General features: G+C 40.2%; 1 protein-coding gene across 3 annotated transcripts in view; it reads right to left on the bottom strand.

The window, feature by feature from the left end:
- The window catches only part of LOC140127380 (dual oxidase 1-like), a 164,785-nt gene that overhangs the window by 116,282 nt on the left and 25,033 nt on the right, over window positions 1-23,470 (bottom strand). Inside the window, exons 1-8 of one of the 3 annotated variants that reach the window (XM_072147998.1) lie at window positions 20,583-20,682; window positions 18,576-18,657; window positions 17,527-17,610; window positions 16,730-16,894; window positions 9,904-10,091; window positions 8,148-8,349; window positions 6,192-6,358; window positions 2,954-3,014 (exon numbers count right to left, since the gene is read on the bottom strand). In XM_072147998.1, the coding sequence (XP_072004099.1) occupies window positions 2,954-3,014; window positions 6,192-6,358; window positions 8,148-8,349; window positions 9,904-10,091; window positions 16,730-16,894; window positions 17,527-17,610; window positions 18,576-18,657; window positions 20,583-20,672 (1,039 nt within the window). In that variant the 5' untranslated portion in view covers window positions 20,673-20,682. Of the gene's footprint in view, window positions 1-2,953; window positions 3,015-6,191; window positions 6,359-8,147; window positions 8,350-9,903; window positions 10,092-16,729; window positions 16,895-17,526; window positions 17,611-18,575; window positions 18,658-20,582; window positions 20,683-23,470 lie in introns of those variants that run through there. The other 2 variants (XM_072148000.1, XM_072147999.1) reach the window with 2 other exon arrangements.

Here is a 23,470-nt window from a genome sequence, read left to right as displayed (position 1 = left end):
AATACCAGCAGGCCCTGGTGCACAAGCGGAAACAGTATTTCCCTTCTGACAGCACTAGCGGCAGAGTGCGTAGTTCTGCGGGACAAGTAGTGAGGGAGAGTAGGCGAGCAGGCAGCTTGTCCAGCACTGGCAAGGGTACGCTTTACAAGGCTTTTGCCAGCTTTATGTCACCCCAGCAAGACACTGTCACCTGTCCCCAGTCTCGGCAGAGTAGGGCTGATCTTTACAGAAAGATGGTGAGGGAGTACGTAGCTGACCATACCATCGTCCTAAATGATCACACAGCTCCCTACAACTACTGGGTTTCAAAGCTGGACATGTGGCACGAACTGGCGCTGTACGCCTTGGAGGTTCTTGCCTGCCCTGCCGCTAGCGTCTTGTCCGAGCGGGTTTTCAGTGCAGCTGGTGGCATCATCACCGATAAGCGTACACGCCTGTCGACTGACAGCGCTGACAGGCTGACGCTTATTAAGATGAATAAAACCTGGATTTCTCATAATTTCCAATCTCCACCAGGTGAAGGAAGCTCAACCTGAATAATTTATGCACTCCTCCTCCTCCTCATTTTCCTCCTTCTCCTCCTCTTTGTACACTAAAGCAGAGGAAACTGGCTATTTTTTGACAGGGCCCACTGGCTCTAGCTATAGTACTTTATGGATTTAATTTTTTTGGAGGGCCACCTACCCGGTTCTCTGTTTTAAACAATTTTTGGGAGTGCCACATACAGGCACTCAATCTATTCAATTTTTCTGGAGGGCCACCTACCTGCTCCTCTGGTTTGAAAACTTTTTTGGACTGCCACATACAGGCACTCAATCTATTTCATTTTTCTGGAGGGCCACCTACCTGCTCCTCTGGTTTGAAAACTTTTTTGGACTGCCACATACAGGCACTCAATCTATTTCATTTTTCTGGAGGGCCACCTACCTGCTCCTCTGGTTTGAAAACTTTTTTGGACTGCCACATACAGGCACTCAATCTATTCCATTTTTCTGGAGGGCCACCTACCTGCTCCTCTGGTTTGAAAACTTTTTTGGACTGCCACATACAGGCACTATCCAAATTAAATGGTCTCCATAGCAGCCTCCACACGTTGTCTCCATTGCTACCTCCAAAAGTCGTCCATATAGCTGCCTCCATACATCGTCCCCTTATCAAACGAGGTGTGTCAGGCACAAATTTGGGTTGTTTTCATGGATTCCACCTCAAAGTTGTTAATTTTGTCGCCACCCTGCTGTGTTATCCACAAAATATACTGGCAAACTTTTACCATTTAGGGATATTATTTCAGCGCTTCTTGCGCATCTGTTTACATTCCCCTCATCCGCCATATCCCAAACTTATAAGAACGCTACTACACTTAACTTGGTGCAGGCTGGGACCGAGTCTGACCCTGGGGCTGGTCATATACTGCCGACGCCGAGGATTGCGGGGCCTACCTCGGTCCAGGTCTCAAAGGCCTACTATACCTCCTCCTCCTCCCACCCCTCCTCCACCTCCTCCTCCTCCGAATTACCATCCGTGGCCATGGCGCCATCAGTCGGTAGCTCTAGGCACAGCAGCAGTGCCGTCGCTAAGCGACAGCAGGCGGTGCTCAAACTGCTGAGCCTAGGCGATAAAAGGCACACCGCCCAAGAGCTATTACAGGGCATTCCACATCAAACTTGTTAACTTTGTCGCCACCCTGCTGTGTAATCCCCAAAATATACTGGCAAACTTTTATCATTTACCGATATTATTTCAGCGCTTCTTGCGCATCTGTTTACATTCCCCTCACCCGCCATATCCCAAACTTATAAGAACGCTACTACACTTGATCTTATACAAAAGGTTCTTAGAAGTGCTGTTTGGGGAGTAGCCTAGAGACAGGGGCTTGGATTGGCGAAAGCTCGCCTGGCAGCGGAGCGCCAGCTCTATGCCAAGATCCAACTAACATAGTTTTAACTGCAGCACCTTTAATCTACTACTAGTTCACTGCCTCCATACATGGTCCCCTTATCAAACGAGCTGTGTCAGGCAGAATTTTGGGTTGTTTTCATGGCTTCCATGTTAACTTTGTCGCCACCCTGCTGTGTAATCCACAAAATATACTGGCAAACTTTTATCATGTACCGATATTATTTGAGCGCTTCTTGCTCACCTCCTTTGGTTCCTCTCTGCCACCCATTGGTTTGAAGCCTGAGTCCATTTAGGGTATGTCGCCATGACACTCTCTAGCCTGCTGCCGCTGCCTCTGCATGCCGTCCCCTATAGTGTCAGGGTCAATTATTGGATGTTTTAGATGCTATCTAGCTTCATTCTGTCACTCTGTCATGGCCATGCTGTTGCCCATAATTTTGGCATAATGGTGCGATTAAGCAGCCTCAGAGGCATCCATGCATGCTGCCCCTGCTGTTTCCTGTCCATTTCCGTGGTGTTTCCATCCTTTTCTGAGGTTCCCAGGTGTTTGGCCAAGCTTCCCTGTGCAGAGCCTTGGTCCCCTTGAAAAATGCTCGAGTCTCCCATTGACTTCAATGGGGCTCGTTATTCGAGACGAGCACTCGAGCATCGGGAAAAGTTCGTCTCGAATAACGAGTACCCGAGCATTTTAGTGCTCGCTCATCTCTAATTAGAATGTATTTTATTGAGACTATAGTAAAGATCAACTTGCTGAAAGCAGCAACTAACAATAGACTAGTAGCGACAATTTTAGTTGTTCATACAAATGCCTCAACTTAGAACAAGATTTATACTAGATTGTTGCATAAATTAATGATTTTCTGGCTATTTCACTTTGCAATACATCCATTTAATACAAATGTTAATTGGACATGTGTTCTACAAATCAGACGGCCATAGATATTGATACTGAAGAGTCATATGCTTAATTCACATTACTTCTTAGTAATTACTGTTGAATAATATTACATCAGTAAAACCCTTCTACCCAGGGGTGATATTGTGAAAGACTTACCTTGGTAAGGAAGAACTTCCTTCTGAAGAAACACTGGCAACCATTCATACAGTACAATATTCTACATGAATAATACATGACAGTCAGATTTCAGTCATTGTAAAACAAGGAATGAGACAACTTAAAGATAATAAGTAAGTAAATATTGAAACATAATTTGTAAAGACAATTACAAAAATTTTACCAAAAAGAGTGATCTCTTATTTTTTTAGGTTAAATTTTAGTTGACATTAACCCCTTTCCGCACCATGACGTTGCTGTAGTTACAAAAGCGCTGGTAGTTATCACACCAATGTGTACAGTTATATCACGGTGACCGCCCAGGTGCTCTTCTGAGCACCACATGATCCCAGCAGTTTGGGACAGACAGGCCCCCGCTTTAAAAGCTGGGATGGCAATAGTCCTGATCCCGGCTGTTTGGCGATAGTCCCAATCCCGGCTGTTTAACCTTATAAACGCTGTGGTCATGGTGGTCTATAGTGCATTACCTGGATGATCGGCACCCCCTGTGCCCTTGATGGAGGATGCCGATCGCTTCTATGGCAGCCCTAGGGTCAAACGGCCCCTTTAGGTGCAGAATTTTATGGTGCGGTGGATACAGTCCAGCTGTGGCACAAAACTGGCACAAACACTTCATAAATATATGTACAAGCATTTTGCACCCAGCAAACTGGCACTGCCAGTTAAATACTGTATATACTCGTGTATAAGCCGAGTTTTTCAGCACAAAAAATGTGCTGAAAAACCTCACCTCGGCTTATACACGAGTCAAGTAAAAAATAAAAAACTTAATACTCACCCTCCGGTGTCCGGATCGTTGGCGTGGCTCCCGATCTTCAGCGCGAGGCTCCCGATCCTCGGTGCGGTACTAGGCAGTGGCGGCTCCTCTTCTTTCTTCTGTAACCGGCAGATCACGCTCATGCGATCTGCCGGCGGGTGCGCACTATGATGCCGTGGTGTCGCGGCTGATGACGTCATCAGCCGCGACACCGCTGCATCTTATTGTGCGCCAGCACAGCAGATCTCATGGACGCGATCTGCCGGCTTCAGAAGAAATAAAAGAGAAGATGAGCCGCCGCCGCCTGATACCGCGCCGAGGATCGGGAGCCTCGCGCTGAAGATTAGGACCTGCACCAACGATCCGGACACCGGAGTGTGAGTATTACGTTTTTTATTTTTTATATGCTTAGCAGGGGGCAGGCTGTATACTTTATGGGGGCTGGCTGTACACCTCATGGGGGCTGTCTGTATACAACATGGGGGCTGTCTGTATAAAACATGGGGGCTGGCTGTATACTACATGGGGGCTGGCTGTATACTACATGGGGCCTGGCTGTATACTACATGGGGCCTGGCTGTACCCTCGGCTTATACTCGAGTCAATAGGTTTTCCCAGTTTTTGGTGGTAAAATTAGGGGTCTTGGCTTATACTCGGGTCGGCTTATACTCGAGTATATACGGTAAATGTTGCCCAATGTGTCACAAGAAAACAATCTCAAAATCCTCTTGATATGTTAAGGCCTTCCAAAGTTATAACCTCTTATAATGACATAGGAAAGATTGGTCTTGAAGCCCTAAAATGGCTCAGGGGTCACAGACCTGTTTTTTAATAATTGCATTGTATCTATTTCCATCTGGAAAAATGAGTTTTCTTACTGCTTTTCATTAGAAATTTACCGTAAATACTTGCATAAGCCGAGTTTTTCAGCACAAAAAATGTGCTGAAAACCCTACGTTCTCCAGGGAGGTCCTCTTCTGTCCATCGATGTTCTGGCTCCAGCTACCTCTCTCCGTGCAGTGCCGTCGCTCGAGCTGTGACATCAGTGGCTTTCTGACATAACGCTGCACACACTTGAACGTCAGCAAGCCGCCGACGTCACAGCTCGAGCGGCGGAGCAAGGAGAGAGGGATCGGAGCAAGAACATCAATGGACAGAAGAGGACCTCCCAGGGGTGTGTTCTTATAGGCTGGGCATTCCTTGTGAGGGGCTGTGTTCTGGGGGCTATAGGCTGTATACTGGGGGCAGGTTCTGCAGGCTATATACTGGGGGCAGGAGCTGCAGGCTGTATACTGGGGGCAGGGGCTTCAGGCTATATACTGGGGGGGCAGGGGCTGCAGATTATATATATTTGGGGGGCAGGGTCTGCAGGCTATATAAAGGGGGAAGGGGTTGCAGGCTGTATACTGGGGGGCATGCACTGGATGTATGTATATTGGGGGCAGGCTTGGACCAATGCATTTCCTACCCTTGGCTTATACTCGAGTCAATCCTTTTTTTCAGTTTTTTTGTGTTAAAATTGGCTTATACTTGGGTCGGCTTATACTCGAGTATATACGGTAGCTTGTTTTTTTCTTATTGATAAGAAATGACAAACGGAAAAAATGAACACATGAAGAAAGCGGATGCTGCAAAAAGTTGTGGAAAGTAATGACACCAGCAGAAATCTATCAATAATTAGGCCCCAGTCCATCAAGACTCAGGTCCGAATGCTAAGTCTGTGGCAAACAAACCAACTATATTGTAGTTTTTTCAAATAGGAAAGTGACACCTTATGGGCTCCCTAAACCTCCTGGGACCGGCTGCAACCGTACCCTCTGCACCCCCTCACTGTACTGATGGATACAGAATTATTTCTAAACTATGGAAAATTCCACTGAGCACTATAATATGGAAGTTGAAAGAACATCATTGCAAAATAAATTGGCTATAACCAGGTGCTACCTGTAATATTTCACACAGAGAAGTGAAAAGAATGATCAGAATTGCCCTGGAGCCACCTTTATAGGTAAAGGAATTTTACATTCTAAGAAACATCCTGTTTTATATGTATGGAGAATATAATTAATGTTTTCCTTAGTCCACATACATACAGTATGTAAAAAAAATAATGACTTCCCGGTCACAACTCCCAGTGTACTCTCATATACTGTCATACAGTGTGATTACTCTCTTCAGTGGAGAAGGTGGAGGTTTGGGTTCTTCTGAGAAAAACTTTAAGGTATAATGCCTATAAATGTACTTCTCTTGAGGTGGTCTGTTTAAAGGTTTTTGAGGAAATTCTCATAGATTTATGTTATGTAGAATAAATTTACACTTGTGAACTTGAATTATCAAACTGTATGTTTAGTAGCTAAATAATAGTTTGGTCATATGATGTGATTAAGATTTTACTCAATGGATATAGCTTGCTATATATGGTCTACTCATAAAAATTCAATCCTTGTAGGATTATTTTACCTGGTAGGTGGCAATCACCCATTTTCTAGCATGATGGAACAAGTCTTCATCTGACCACTGTGGGTGTTTTTTTGCAAATTCATCAGCTAGATAGTTATGGTATCTGAACCAAACAATGCTTTCAGCCTGAAGGAATGGGTTTTCATTCGCTCTGTTATAACCAAATGCTGTAAAGAAATATAACATATTTAGAGGGAGACCTTCCATAGAAATAGAATGACATTTCTCATCATAGACATTATATATATATATATATATATATATATATATATATATATATATATATATACACTCACCGGCCACTTTATTAGGTACACCATGCTAGTAACGGGTTGGACCCCCTTTTGCCTTCAGAACCATAGATTCAACAAGGTGCTGGAAGCATTCCTCAGAGATTTTGGTCCATATTGACATGATGGCATCACACAGTTGCCGCAGATTTGTCGGCTGCACATCCATGATGCGAACCTCCCATTCCACCACATCCCAAAGATGCTCTATTGGATTGAGATCTGGTGACTGTGGAGGCCATTTGAGTACAGTGAACTCATTGTCATGTTCAAGAAACCAGTCTGAGATGATTCCAGCTTTATGACATGGCGCATTATCCTGCTGAAAGTAGCCATCAGATGTTACAGGGTACATTGTGGTCATGAAGGGATGGACATGGTCAGCAACAATACTCAGGTAGGCTGTGGCGTTGCAACGATGCTCAATTGGTACCAAGGGGCCCAAAGAGTGCCAAGAAAATATTTCCCACACTATGACACCACCAGCCTGAACCGTTGATACAAGGCAGGATGGATCCAAGCTTTCATGTTGTTGACGCCAAATTCTGACCCTACCATCCGAATGTCGCAGCAGAAACTCGAGACTCATCAGACCAGGCAACGTTTTTCCAATATTCTACTGTCCAATTTTGATGAGCTTGTGCAAATTGTAGCCTCAGTTTCCTGTTCTTAGCTGAAAGGACCCGGTGTGGTCTTCTGCTGCTGTAGCCCATCTGCCTCAAAGTTCGACGTACTGTGCGTTCATAGATGCTCTTCTGCCTACCTTGGTTGTAACGGGTGGCGATTTGAGTCACTGTTGCCTTTCTATCAGCTCAAACCAGTCTGCCCATTCTCCTCTGACCTCTGGCATCAACAAGGCATTTCCGCCCACAGAACTGCCGCTCACTGGATGTTTTTTCTTTTTCGGACCATTCTCTGTAAACCCTAGAGATGGTTGTGTGTGAAAATCCCAGTAAATCAGCAGTTTCTGAAATACTCAGACCAGCCCTTCTGGCACCAATAACCATGCCACATTCAAAGGCACTCAAATCACTTTTCTTCCCCATACTGATGCTCGGTTCGAACTGCAGGAGATTGTCTTGACCATGTCTACATGCCTAAATGCACTGAGTTGCCGCCATGTGATTGGCTGATTAGAAATTAAGTGTTAACGAGCAGTTGGACAGGTGTACCTAATAAAGTGGCCGGTGAGTGTATATATATATATTCTGGGTCAGTATCTTAAAAATGTTTTACAAATAAAAAGGAAATAATTTTACAGAAAGGTGACATGCAGTATATAATATGTATATACACAATGAAATAAGCAGTTGCTGTGGATCCATAACTTCATGCCATAATATTTGGTCTTCTTTAAAATGATTATTTTTTTCCTGAATAGATGCATCTTTCAATAGTTTGAAGTCCAATAGGGTTATATTATTTTTGAGGTGTTTTTCTTAGCAGCAAAAACTTCAATGGATCCATATAAACTAAAGCCAATGGTTAATACCTATCTCTCATTTGTATACAGGTATTCCTAGAAGTTAATAAAGTGTGTAGAACTCATGGCACACAGGACATATAATCTTGGCATTGCTGTGGGTCCTACTGATTGAATACTCAGTGATCCTCTGTCTTGTAAAAGTGTAATCATCACTAAAATGCCCCTTTAAATAGACCTTACCATAAATCCCAATGTCTTCTTTCCCTCTCTTGAAAGGGTAGATAGGTTTCCACATAGGGATCCCCATACTGGCTTCTACAGGAAACATTGGGTCTGAGCCAGACAACAATTTTCCCCCAGAAAAGCTTCTCAGAGCATCACTCCAAGAATGAGAACGGCCATAGATAGAACTGCCATCAATCCAAGCTGTTACAGAATTCACCTGAAAAACACAATAGCAATGTCAGACTAATAACTTGTGTTGAGTGGTCCCAACCGCAAAGTTCAGGGTTGTACCAAACTTTAAACCCAAAAACTCCAAAGAACGCTCTGCTAATGGTAAATCCTACTATTTAATACTGCCATCACCCCTTAACAAAGACCTGTGTGGCTGGAATACCAGTGGGGTGCATGCCAGGCAGTGTGTCCATATCTTTATAGTCCTGTAGGTATCATTCAGCTAAAATGTTATAAATTCATGGCTATACTTCTGTGTATTTGTGTACCATAATTGTTTGGTATTGGTGCTGTATTAGCCATATACTTTATATACAGAATTTTGCACTTTGCACTTTATAACAAGGGTCACAATGTATTTGTCTTATATACTGTTTCATCCTATTTCCTATTCTGTGAATGGCCGTCGCACATCATTGGGGAGCAATGGCCATCCCCAAAATGGCAACATGCAGTGCCCCATGCGCCAGTCCTGTTTTTTCCTCTCCATATCTCTACCCATAGGAACTCCACATGCTCATTTTCCTCAGTGATGTCATGTTGCAGGATGGGTTTGAAGCAAGATTTCACATATAAACAAACCCCTCCCCCTTTTTTATTTGTACAGTCCTTTCTAAAAAGACTGTAATTAAAATCAAGAGTTCCAGTTTCTTAATTTTGTTTGTGAAGCTTCTGGTATTTGGTTCTTAGTTCCTGATCTTTCCCAAGTCGCTTCCTCCCCCTTGTACCATAACACTTCCCAGTTCCCTATGTCTTGCTCTTTATAAGTCTAGTTGCCCTCCCTCAACGTCTCTAGTTTAAACACTCCTCCAACCTTCTAGCCATTTTCCCCCACACCTGCTGCACCCTCCCTATTAAGATCCAACCCATCCCTGCTGTAGATCCTGTAGTCATCAGCTAAATCAGCCCAGTTCTCCATGAACCCATACTCTTCCTTCCTTAACCAACTTTTGAGCCACTTGTTTACCTCCCTTATTTCTTGATACCTTTCTGGTGAAGCATGTACTACAGGCAAAAGTTTATAGAAAACTACCTTTGAGCTTCTTGCCTAAGTCCCTGAATTATTTTTGAAGATCTTTCACCTACCTCTTATCTCATTAGTCCCAATGTGGACCATGACCGCTAGATCTTCACCAGCGCCTCCAAGTAATCAACCGAATCCACAACATGCGGAACCCAAGCAACACACTGTTTTGTACGTCTTTTTGATAGATTGCTCTGTCTCCTCCCCCAATAATGAAATCTCCCACTAGCAGCACTTGTCTGACCTTGACTGTGCTCCCATTCCCTCTCTTACTGGAGCAGACACTCCCCTGGTTACTAGCATTGAAGCAATGCTGTCTTGTGGCAGCATTGCTTCAATGCAACAAAATCTCTAGCTAAAAAAACAGGTAAGGTAATAAAGTTTGGACCCTAAGTCCCAGCCGCATGATTATTGTCTCCAAACCTACTGATAGGTTCTCTTTAAAGGTTAGATTCATTTTATTATCATAAAAATCTTCATTGAGCCTTTTCTAGAAATTAGATATGTTGATCATACTTGGTAACGTGGATTATTTGGACTGTTCCCAGTTCGTTTACACCATTTACTACGTCGAAATGGAATAACAACTTCTCCAGTGTTGTCAGGATCAAAAACTTCATCTCCAGCTGGGATTTCAATATTCAAATATTCAATGGGACATCCCAGTTTCTCAATGCCATAGATTTCAGACATGACGTGATATCCTGTAACACAGTCAAATAACAATTATGAAATGTGCAATTATGTTACTTCTATTATTGGATATTGCAAATAAATAACATCAAAATCTAGAAAAATATACCGAATCTGGGTACTGGGCAGCTCAGCTAGGCCCTGACTTAAGTACACCCAATTACAAAATTACAAATTACAAAAGACCTTTGGTTACAGACCGACTTCTAGATGTTTTTAAATGACTGATCTTTAGCCTCAGGCTGATATTATGTACTGTCAGAGATACAAAAGGTGTCTGCAATGTAGCTTTTGTATAGTTTTAAAAGATGGTTTTCTGAAAAATTAACCTATTAGCAGCAAAAAAGAAATAGATCCTGTTTCAGTAGACACATGCCAGCATGTAAGCTTGTTTAGTTGAGAAGCATAGCATTCATGTGGTAGATTTCTATTAACCCCTTACCGACAGGTGACGTATTAGTAGGCATACATTGTATAAATTGGATGCAGGTATATGGAGACGGCTCATGGGCTGAGGCCTCTCCATGTAAGGTGGGTATTTGCTGTATATTGCCCCAACCGATCGAGTATTAACCCTTCAATCATGTGAGTGCCACAATGTTAGCTTAAATCGTTGCTCGGGGAGCTGCAATCTGTCTCCCTGACAACCTTGGGTCTTTGTAAAACCAAAGGCTGTGTGTTCTATGTGCTAGTGGCATATTGTTATAAATGGTCAGTAAAAAAACCATATACTGCCATACTGTATTAGGGGGTCTTAAAAATAGTAAAAAAAAAAAAAGTTAAAATTAATAAACAGTAAACATTATAAAAATGTTAGGTATCACCACATCCCAAAATGTCCAAAGTATCAAAATATAAAAACAGTTATTCCCAGCATTTAACCCATTTACAGACAATAGCACCCAAAGTCGAAAACACCCCTTTTTTGCCATTTTGCAACATTTAAAAATTGTAATAAAAAGTGATCAAAATGCATTTTGAACTTTATCTCTCAAAAAATGACAACACACACTGTATTAAAAAGTTATTGGTGCCAGAAGATGGCAAAATGAAGAAATTTTTTTTGTACAGGAGGTTTTCATTTTTGTAAATGTATGAAAAAATGTCATAAAACCTATATAAATTTAGTATCCCCTTGATCATGTCAATTAGGGAGCACAGTGAAGGCTGTAAAAACCAAGCCCACAAGAAAATGGAGCAAATGCGCTTTCTTCACCAATTTCAATGCATTTGGAATTTTTTCCCACTTCCCAGAGCAGGGAATGGAATATTAAATACCAATACTATGAAGTGAAATCTGGTACACAGAAAACAAGCCATCACTTAGCTCTTTACTATGAAAAATAAAAAAGTTATTGATTTCTGAAGGTGGGGTTAGAAATGGAAATGCAAAAACAAAAAAGGGCCTGGTCGTTAAGGGGTTAAGAATAAACCTACAGGATCTGTCTTGTACGTAAACTTGTCTCCATCAAGGTGCTGAGATGCAACAACAATTTACATACACACGCTACAAAGAGTAATAAAGAATAATAATTCAAAACATAAGTCATCTAATGGCATATACTTTGTTTAAAAATTAGGTATTATCACATTTAAGCTGCAATGTGAATGATCTGGACATCTCCTTTAATTGAGCTAAGTTAAGGGTGGACACATTACATTTAGGTTTGTGGGGAGAAATCAACATGACTCGTAATTTTTTTATGTAAATCTCTGCTCTTTCTATGCTGAAAAGTCAGGGAGTGGCTCTGTGATTGGTAAACTCACATCAATGTGTTTGTAGAAAATGCTGTAAAAATGTAGTACTGAAGTACTGAATCATTCCCCATAACTATATATATCAACCTAGTCAGCTCCTCCTGCTCTTTAACATGCTTGAGGGTCAATTGAGATTCTTAAACAGCAAAATATGACTTAAAGGGGTATTCCCACAAAGACAAGTTTCTTAAATATACGTCGTCTAACAAAATAATATATTGTCTAATTCACTGTTATTAACAAGAATACAGCATTTCACATATATAATTCCAACCTGTTTCTATTAGTCTTGCTATTTATAATTTGGTTGCACTTGAGTCCGACTGTGAATCTTCTGACTATGGTCGGATTCTTCTCATGAATAGCTTCTCTTATCTGCACACTGCAGTTCTCTCTGCCTCCAGCCCCCCCCCCCCCCTGCATTACAAGACCAGCTCAGACGCAGGAACTTCCTACCAGCAAACAACTTGCAGAGACTTACTCTTACAAGCGCTTGTAGACACTGTGTGTGTTATAGGTGAGCATAGCTGGATGGATCTAATCATCTCATCTCTGATCTGTCTCATCTCTCTTTCTATGTGTCAGATACTAGCAGAATGTTCAGAAGCTGCATAAAGGCATACATAAACCCTGTACCCTGATAATCAAAGCACATTGTCAGCACACAGCATTTCATAGCACAGAGAAACCGTGAAGTGTCTGCTCAGAGAGTCCCCGCCCACACTACGGAAATCTTACACTGACCATCACAAAGTTATAGGAGCTTAAACAGCAATAAAACTGATTAAATTGTAAAGTTATGGGTCAAAAATGATCTTTATTGTGTAAACATCACTAGGGGATTAAAATTTATGAACTTTGTTCAGAAGCATTGTTTGATTGTGATGGGTTATAGATGCTTGTCATATCTAACACCAGTACAATAACCATTTTCTTACTATCTGCTTGTCTAATGCCCTAAGTTTATTTTCAAAATTATCTTGCTTTTTGTGAATGTAAAATGTCATTGTACATATAAAATAAAGAATAGAGCAGAATTAATAGTAAATACAAAAATAATATAAGAACAATAAAAAAACAGTAAAATAATTATGCTATTGCTTTATTTGTCTTATATTGTTCCTATACTGATTTTATATATATATAGATTGTTTCATATTGCTATTATATTATTTTAAGTATTTACTTTCACTTCTATCCTATTTTCTATTTTCTATTATATTATGAACATTTTAGTACATTTTCAATTCACATAAAGCAAAATTATAAAATTATTTTTTTGCGACTTCTTGTGTTTTGTGGCTTTTTACAGCAAATTTTTCTGTTGACATGCTTTAAGGCTGCGTTCACATGTCGCATTTACTTCACGTTTTGAAATACAATACAACAGCTGAGGTGAGATTTACCTAATTACATTGCCGTTAACATTTGCGTTTACAAAAGGCAACCGATAACATAATCTTAACATACATATACGTTAAAATTGCATTAACAGAGTGTTTTGTATAAGTAAATGTTAACAGCAATATAATTAGGACATTTTTCCCGCCTTGGCTGTTGTATTGCATTTCACCAGGCATGACCACGCCAGATTGCTTAAAAATGCATGTCTACTCTTGTACACAACCACCTCACATGGCTTGGTGGATTTGAGACTTTTGCAACAAAAAATCAGAAAAAAAAGGCAAAAGTTGCACCTGCCAGGGCCGGAAAAATTAAGAATCTATCATACATAACTGAAAGGCATGATCATACATAAGGTGCAAAAAAGACCTGCCAAAAGTCTTAATTACACACAAAAAAAAACACCTTAGATACATGTCCCGCACTGAGTGTCAATTGGCAGAAAGACCATTTCTATTACCAAATCCTAGTATATTCAAGATACCAGGGGTATTCCTATTCTTAATCGGTTGTTACTGACTGATAAGGTGAAGTCCCTATTTCTCCTACATAACCAATATGTATGAAATGAAAATGGAATAAATACACTTTTCACTAAACTACACTAAACACACAAGAACTAAAAATAATTGCATGCAGTAATAAAAGAATCATGTATTTTGTTACTTATACTTCTTGTATAGTTCTTATGCACACTTACCACATCTGTGTTATTACTATATTACTATGCTGCATCATTATTTGTCTGTTGTCATAAAACAGTTCTGTGGTATTACATTTATTATTTTCTATACAATTGAACCAACTGGAATGATTAAAAAGCATGGTATTCATTCTTTGTCTCCACATGTCATTAGAAGCTCACACAATGTTTCCCAGATGATATCATTATGTCTTCATGACCATTCAAACACACCCTAAAGTCATTTGAAGTTGTCATGTCAAACAACAGAAAAGAAACCAAGAACAACAAACAAAATTAAAGACTTTATTCATGAACAATAGCAGCCATACAGTAGGTATTTTTCAGCTCTTCTTAGAAACTTGTAATATCTTAAAGTTGTTATGCTATCTTTAGCTATTAAAGGGGTTATCTGAGGGTATAAAGAAACTCATTGGTGACTGGGATTAGGCGGTTAAACAAGGTGAACGCATCATGTCTTCCATGTCCCTGTTTGTTTACATGGGGCACAGACCATAGAGATTGCTGCGCTGGAGGACGGGAGGTAAGTACATGTTTAATTTTTTAACCCGCCCCATACCGGACACCAATGACTTTTTTATACCCTCGGATAACCCCTTTAATTTTAGGTAAAATTGTAGATATGAACACTATTTGGGCCCTTTATTGACAATGTAAGATAATATACTACCAGCCATGTTCTTAGTCTTTTTTTTTACCTAGTTCCTGAAATGATTTGCTTCATTTTTAAAATTGCCTCTATTTAGGACACTTAACACAGTAAGTATACGAAAAACTAGAAACTTGACATATTCAATATTTTTCAATGACTTCTTTTATGTTAAAATATATATGATTCTTCATATCTGATTGTATCACATCTAAAACATTTTTATATTATTACAGCTTTCTATATTCAGTTCAGCTTTTATTTATGACAGCTTTAGTTGGCTACTTTTGATTCAATTGGCATAAATTAAATATTTCATCTGAAACTATTTTTTTTAAAAGAGATTACAAAGTCTTACACCACTTTTGGCATTTGGCATTTTCTAGTATTGCAACTTTGACCCATTTTAATGAATAAAGTAGAGGTAATACCAGAAAACACCCTTTATAAAATCCCTTCAAACTCACATGTATGTGCCCAATGTCTCAAGTGGCCCTGATATTGATAGGAGAAGAAAGACTTGTGAGAAGTCTCATGTTAATAAGGGATCAGTGACAAATGCACCTCTGTATTATATGTTGTTACCGTATATTCCTTAGCACATAATTATAGGGTTTGGTGCTTTCTGAGCTATGGGCAATACTTTCAGTTCATCATTACAAATATATTAAAGCTCTATTTTAAAAGTGAAAAGCTTGTCAATGTATAAATACTGACTCAGCGGTTAAAGGGAACCTGTTATCAGGAGCCCTTTTTCTGCCCCCCCCCCCCCCTTTCCCCATAGAGAATAGTGTACACTTTGTCAAAGTTTATTTATAATAAAATTGTCTTTTTCCAAGGGATATAGTAGGTTTTTAATTTGAAATAGATGCATGACGTATGCGGTTTCCCAAGAGGGGGGGGGGACTGCTTCTCACAGGCTATTCCCATGGGACACGGGACACTGCTCTGCAGAAAGAAAGGAGGGATATAGTAGGTTTTTAATTTGAAATAGATGCATGACGTACGCGGTTTCCCAAGAGGGTTGTGGGGGGGGGACTGCTTCTCACAGGCTATTCCCATGGGACATGGGACACTGCTCTGCAGAAAGAAAGGTAAACTTTCATCTAACTTTACATTGTATCGTAAAAATACAGTTTTATTATAATACACTTTGGCAATGTGCACACTATACTCTATGGCAGTGATGGCGAACCTTTTGGAGACTGAGTGCCCTAACTACAAATAAATTCTGCTTATTTTCCCGTAAGTATTGCTACCTGTTCTTCCACATCTTTCAATTGTATCGCCCCCCTGAGGCAACCAATACAGTTGAAAGAAGGAGAGTAAATTCAGAAAGAAAGAAACACCGTCTCACTTTTCCCGCAGTTCCTAACAGCCAATGAAATGTTGCTTTAAAATAGCGCTGAGAGCATCATCTCTAAAGTGCCTGGGACTTGGTGGATTTGGTCCTATTTGGTAAACTCTATCCTGGGGTGATGGTCTGAGTGCCCACAGAAATGGCTTCGAGTGCCACCTCTTGCACCAGTGCCATAGGTTCGCCACCACTGCTCTATGGGGATAATAAGTATCAAGCAGGTACTGTATCTCCTGCTGGAAGATGCTTCTTGCATTGGGTGGCCTTTCCAAGAAGATAAATTCCTCAGATAAAAAATAATAGTATTTAAAATGTGAAGATATTTTGAAGGGGATTTACAATTAAAGAAAACTGGAGGATGCAACACACTTTTTATGTTGATCATGCAAGGTTTGACCACAAGGAGCCCTTTCAATCACAAAAAGAAACAGAGAGTTTTCTGTGCAGAGAACTACATTTTTTCAGCACCTGACTATGGCGCTATGTAAAGAATATTCATAAAGAGCTACAACCTTCCTATCTGACCCTTGCAATTATCTTCATGTTTTCATTACACACCTGCAGTAATTCACACTGGAAGAAATGTATGTATTTTATTTTTAAGCCTCATTTTATTTCTTTTTAAATGAGATTCAAAACAGACTAATACCTAATATATTTCTTAGTTGATATCTTTGTATACCTGTATGATATCTGTCCGGTCATTTCGTACATACAGTATTAACCAAATATGATTTACCTTTGGTAAAAGGAATTTTAAATTTTATGTTTTTCTTACCAAAAAAGACTCCTAACACTGTTCGGTTCCTTTGAGATGATTGACCTGAAGGGCCTTTCATAGCAACATTGCTTATTTTTCTTGGGTTAGGAAGATGTGGTTCCTTCATTACTTGATACACTCCATCAGAATATGCTGGAGGCATGAGTCGCAGGAGTCTAGAACCTGATAATACATATAAAGGTATAAGTTACCAGCACAAACCCTTAAAGATGTATGTTACAACAAATGTTATGTGTCAAAAAATCAGACATTGGTAACCGGGGTGGAATTGGACCCACCAATAGTAATGACCGGTTTCAAAAGGCAATGTTAAGGTTGCAGATTCGAAACCCCTGAACCCAAACTGTTGTTCTGCTTCCCCCCTCCACTATCGAAGCCCATGATTGATGTTGTGTGCACATTGATTGGAATACAGTTGGCAATTTTGCCTGCAGTTACCACTCCCACCAATTTTGGGTGTGACTGGGGGGTTTTGGGTCGAGGCTCGGGATCCAAACTGAATTTTCAAGTTCAGGTTTGACTAAACTCGGCTGAACCCAAACTTTAACAGGTCTTCTAAACTTTAACCCACCAACCAGTAACTTAAAGTAACAGCCATCAGGTTGGTGGCTACAGTAATATTTTATTATAAACTGGGTCACATGTGGGAACACCCTTACTATTTAGAGTCAGCAATGTCAAACAAGTATCATTGAACCCATTTACTTTTTTCCAAGAGGTAAAACATGTACTACTTGTATAACATGTACTATGTGTTGCATGTGTTGTGTATTCCAACTAAAGTTAAAGTTTACCTGCAGATCCTCTGCTGTGATGCACCAGATTGTTATACCAGCCATCAAATCGCTGAATTTCCCAGTTAATATTATTTTGTGTCCCTATCAAGAATAAGAAAAAAACACAATATAGAAAGGTCCGTCATACTAGACATATCACAATCATAAGTTTATCAATAATCATAAAATGTATTTTATATTACATTCAAATTTGAAGTACCCTCACTTTTATTGTTTGATTTTGCTCAGAGACAATACTTTAAAGTAAAATACTTTTTTTCATTAATAACTACAGCTTTTGCTTTTCTTTTTTTAAAACACATTTATATCATATATTAATATGACTAATTATGACTTTAATTATGACTTTAGTCATAACACCATCTCTTGCTACTTAGAAAAAACATTTCTTTTAATGCACATTTCTAATAACAAAGAATCTTGGGCAGAGGCAGAACAAATTCGATGCATGGGCTCTGTATTGGCCTAGGGTTGCATTAACACTAAGGCTACATTCACACGTATGGGGGACGTATATACGGCCGACGTATATACTACCGATATACGTCCCCCATAGGCAGCAATGGGCGCACGGCATCCTATGGGAAAAAGTACCGTACCGTTCCGTACCCGGGAAAAAGATAGGACCTGTCCTATCTTTTCCCGTAATACGGCGCCATGCGCCATAGGTTGCTATGGAGAGGGGCGGGGGTGAGCTGCGCTCACCTCCTCCTCCTCTCCCCGTACACTGCCGTTGCCCGCTACGGTACGGTACGGGCGGGAAACGGAAGTGTGAATACAGCCTAACTGTGGCACTGCTCATGGGCAAAGTCTATAGTTTGATGGCACTAATAAGGGACATGAGCACTGTGAGTGCCTAGGGCAGCATTAACACTAAATACAGACCTAGTCATGGGCAGAGATGATAGCTTGATGGCACCAATTAGGGGCATAAACACTGTGAGTGTCTACAGCAGCATTAACACTATGTCATGACAGTATAGCATTAGGACTACAACCTTTAAGAAACTGCAGAAATCCAATTGAAGAATTATGTCTGTACTTACATGCAAAACTCCAAAGGTCAATGTGAAAAAACCAAGCATAAATCCACCAGAGTTTTGAATCCATTCTAAAATTAAGTGGATGGTGAAAGAAATATAGTTAGGGGTTGAACAATTAAACAACAGAGCAAGTCAGGAGATACATCACTCAATTGCATATCTGCCTGTAAGATATTTCTACTAAAACTAGTTATATACTTTACCCAGCAAGCAGCCAGCAATGGCCTTTTATATTTAACCACCACAGACATACATACTTTCAGAAAAATAAGAGCACTCTACCATGCAGGTGTTGCAAATGTCCACTTCTTTATTATTAACCGGTTAAGGACCGGGCCCTTTCCCGTTTTTTCATTTCACTTGTGCTTATAACTTTTTCATACTTCGTTGTATGGAGTTGAGGGTGGTGTCATCTTTTGGGACTTTTGATGATGTTTTCAATGATATTATTTTTAGGACTGTACGACCTTTTGATCACTTTTTATAGAATGTAAATTTTTTTTTAAATGCCAAAAAAGTGCCAGTTTTGACTTTGGACGCGATTTTCTGTTACGGGGTTAAACGCAGTGAAAAACCGTTATTATATTTTGATAGATCGGGCATTTTCGGACACGGCGATACTTAATGTGTTTATTTTTACTGTTTATTTATATTTATATCAGTTCTAGGGAAAGGGGGGGGTGATTTGAATTTTTAGGTTTTTTTATTATCATTTTTTTAACTTTTTTTTTATTTTTATTTTTACTATTTTTCAGACTCCTTAGGGTACTTTAACCCTAGGTTGTCTGATCGATCCTACCATATACTGCCATACTACAGTATGGCAGTATATGGGGATTTTACTCCTCTTACATTACAATGTGCTGATAGCACATTGTAATGAATGGGTTAACCCGAAGTAGCTTCGGGTCTCACGAAGACCCATGGCGACGGATCATGCGCCGCCATCTGTTTGAAGCCGCCGGCAGCTTTGCCCGCAGCGATCAGCAAGGAAAAAACCCGCAATCGGTTCCGGCACCGATCGCGGGTGTTACCGGCAAGCCTTTGCTGCAATATGCAGCAGAGACTTACCGGCTATGGAGAGGGCTCGGCCCGCGAGCCCTCTCCATGCATCGGAACGCAACCGCCGCCGTAAATACACGACGGGCGGTTGCGAACCGGTTAAATCATCAGCATAACAGCCAACATAACAAAAGGTAGACCTGCTCTTCTATGCATTTCGGCAGCGCCTCATCCATGAACCCATCAGAAGCAGCGCTACTAAGGAACGGTGAGCTGGTTTTATTATTTGTTGCAGAAACATCAGAAGGTATGTTATATACTACATTCTATTTTTTGGATATTAGTAGGGATTGCAGGAAACCGCATCTTTCTTACAATACTGAGGCACTGGGGCACATTTACTAAGGGCCGTGCACCAGTTTTTTGTTGGACTTTGCACATTCTTTTTAGTGAAAACTGCTTGCACAGGTATTTAAGAAGTGCCTGCGCCACATTTGTGTCGCACGTGACTGTTTGGGGCCCGGCTGCACTATTATTTATGCAACAAAAATGTCTGCACTGAAGGGGGCTTTCTGGTGCTCAGTTGGCCGTGCGCCTGATTTATTATGCAAAGTCCAACAGAATTTTGTTGCATGGCCCATGTTGAAGGTGCACCAGAAAAAAAGTGGTGCTTTCTTTTGGAGCTGTGCAGAGGGCGCCAAAATCATGAAGAATGGGCACCAGAAATCCTGAATCTGGCGCTCTCTATACGCTACACAGGAAACTGCATATAGTGTAGTTTGCACTGTTCTTAGTAAATGTGCCCTATTGTGTTCAAAAAGGTTGTTTTCTAGGAGGAAAAAGAGCTGAAAAGTGTATCTCACACCAATGGCAGCACTAATCAGCTGATCAATACAATGGGCCACTGTTCAGATTATTATTATTGCTATTTATAGAGCACTACTAAACCCATTGTGTTATAGATCACATTAAGACAGGAACAATTGCAAGTACAAATGCAAAACTTACAGAGATCTGTAACAAGTGGATGGAGGACCCTGCCCGTGAGGGCTCACAATCTATATGGGAGGGTGAATGGAGACATGAGGTGAGAAGCATAGAAGATATTGATATTAACCCCTTAATGACCGCCCTATCGGGATTCTACGTCGGTCATTAAGGGTACTTCTTCTGACGCGCCGCCTTTCTACGGCGCCGCGTCAGAAGAAGATTTTGGGACATCGGGTCAGTATAGTGCCGGTGTCGGGCTGTGATATCACAGCCCAGACCCGGCACTAACACCCGGGATCGGAAAAACTCAGATCCCGGGTGTTTAACCCCTTACCGGGAGAAGAGGAGCCGAACGCCTCGGGTCACTCGTCGGGACCCGGGGCAGCGGCAGGAGGGATCGGATCCCCCGGTAAGCACACCGGGGGGGGTCCGATCCATGGGGGACACACTTGCACGCCGCGGTCATGCTTGACCGCGGCGTGCAAGTGTGTCCCCCATGGATCGGACCCCCCCCGGTGTGCTTACCGGGGGATCCGATCCCTCCTGCCGCTGCCCCGGGTCCCGACGAGTGACCCGAGGCGTTCGGCTCCTCTTCTCCCGGGTCCTGCCTTCCTGGCAGGACCCGGTTGTAAGTAACTGAGCATGCGCAGCATGCTCAGTTACTTACACTATACACTGCAATACAAGTGTATTGCAGTGTAAAGGCTTGAATAAGCGATCGGATGATCGCTTATTCAAGCCAAGAAGTAGAAAATGTAAAAAAGTTAAAAAAAAATGTTTTTTATCTTTTTATAATATAATTAAAAAAATAAATAAAAGTCCCATAATCTCCCCAGTAACACATAAAATGCAAATACAGTAAATAAAACACAAAAACACGTACATATTTGGTATCACCGCGTCCGTATTAATCTGTACAATAAATCTAAATCAATATTGAACCCGCTCGGTGAACGATGAAAAAAAAAACTACGAAAAACTTCCCGTAATATACAATTTTTCATCAAACACCATCACAAAAAATGTTCTAAAAAGTGATCAAAAAAAGCTATGTTCCCTAATATGATACGACTGGAAAGAACAACTCTTTTCGCAAAAAATAAGCCATCAACCAGGTCTGACAACATAAAAATACAGAAGTTATGGCAATAAAAATTGTCAATAGTAAAAACAATGCGATATTCTCCAATATTGGTTTTGCTCAGGAAAATTGAGCAAAGATAAGAAAAACTATATAAATGAGGTATCACCGCAATCGTAGTGAACCAGAGAATAAAGATAAAATATTATTTTTACATTACGGTGAGCGGGGGGAAAAAAAATGCTAAAAATCCAAAATAAAAATTGATGATTTTGTTTGTGTCCCCCTTGAAATAGTTAATAAAATCTCATGAATAAGCTATAGACCCCCCTAAATGAATTATCTATACATTGTATCTCATTCCGTAAAAAATAAGCCCTCATATGTTTGCATTACCAAAAAAAAATAAAAATGTATAGGTAGTACAATGTGACAATGCAAATCTGCAGTGAATGGCGCCTCCATTCATTCTATGCTCGGCCGTGCGCCCGTACAGAAGTTTACCACCACATATGTGGTATCAGTACACTCGGGAGGAATTGGGCATCAAGCGTTGCAGTGCGTTTCATCATTTAATTTATTCTGAAACTGTCAGTTTGGCGTAAATGAATGTATTTTCCAAAAAAATTCCATAGTTTCTAAATCGCAGGTCCATATTGTTTTAACCCATGTGAAACACTTAAATGGTTAATTGACTTAATAGAAGTTGTTTTACATACATTGAGGGGTGAAGTTTCTATAGTGGGGTAATTTATGGGGTTTTACTATTATTTAGGCCTTTCAAAGTCACTTGGAAGCTGAGTTTTCCCTCAAAATGTGAGTTTTGGCAATTTTCATGAAAATGAGAAAAATCGCACCTAAAGTTCTGCACCTCATAACATCCTAGAAAAGTGAGAGGACGCATAAAATATCATCCCAACATAAAGCAGACATTCCGTAAATGTAATTTATCAAGCTTTTTGGGTAGTTTTACTTCCTATCTGGAAAGCAGAACATTTCAAACTTGGAAAATGAAGAATTTTTACAAACTTTTGCCAAATTTTCACTTTTTTTCAGAACGAATCGCAAAACGTGTCACTTAAATTTTATAACTAACATGAAGTACAATGTGTCACGAGAAAACATTCTCAAAATCACCGGGATATGTTAAAGCGTTCCGAAGTTATAACCAATTATCGTGAGACATGTCAGATTTGAAAAATCGAGTCTGGTCATTGAGCTGAAAACTAGTGTCGGTGATAAGGGGTTAATATCCTATTCTGAGAATAATCCATATTAAAAAAAAATTGCTAGAAAACATGGTATTTTGTTTCTTTTAGTTTTTTTCTCTCTTACAGATTTGTATAAATTTTATGACATTTCAGAATTTTTTGTAGCCGACATGTATCACGTTTTGTTAAAGCCAGACTTATACAACATGTTCATTAGAGTTTACCAATAAGATCATTCTACTATAGAGTTAACTCAGTAGATAAATAGTGAACAATCTCCACTGCCCAATTAGAGCAATTAGCAGAATAAGGGATCCTAAAAGCCTTCAAAGAACAGCCAAAATTTAATTACAGGAAAAAATATTTACCTCAATAGGAATGCAGTAATACTATAATGTGGACACTGTAATGGAATACTGAATTAAATTATTCTTCCAAATATTATATCTTCATTTAAATACAACATGGAGGTAAAGTGGATGTAACTGAGCCTAAAAAAAATTCATGAAACTGACAATAATATTTACTCAAAAAAGGAAAACTATTGTAATACAGAATATAGAGAAATAGTTACATTTCTTCTGAATGGCTTCTTATCTAACTGAAATATTTAT

Source organism: Engystomops pustulosus, chromosome 4, assembly GCF_040894005.1.
Source record: "Engystomops pustulosus chromosome 4, aEngPut4.maternal, whole genome shotgun sequence".
Taxonomy (NCBI): domain Eukaryota; kingdom Metazoa; phylum Chordata; class Amphibia; order Anura; family Leptodactylidae; genus Engystomops; species Engystomops pustulosus.
Note: the sequence above shows the minus strand (reverse complement) of the source record. Positions and strands in the feature narration are given on the sequence as shown.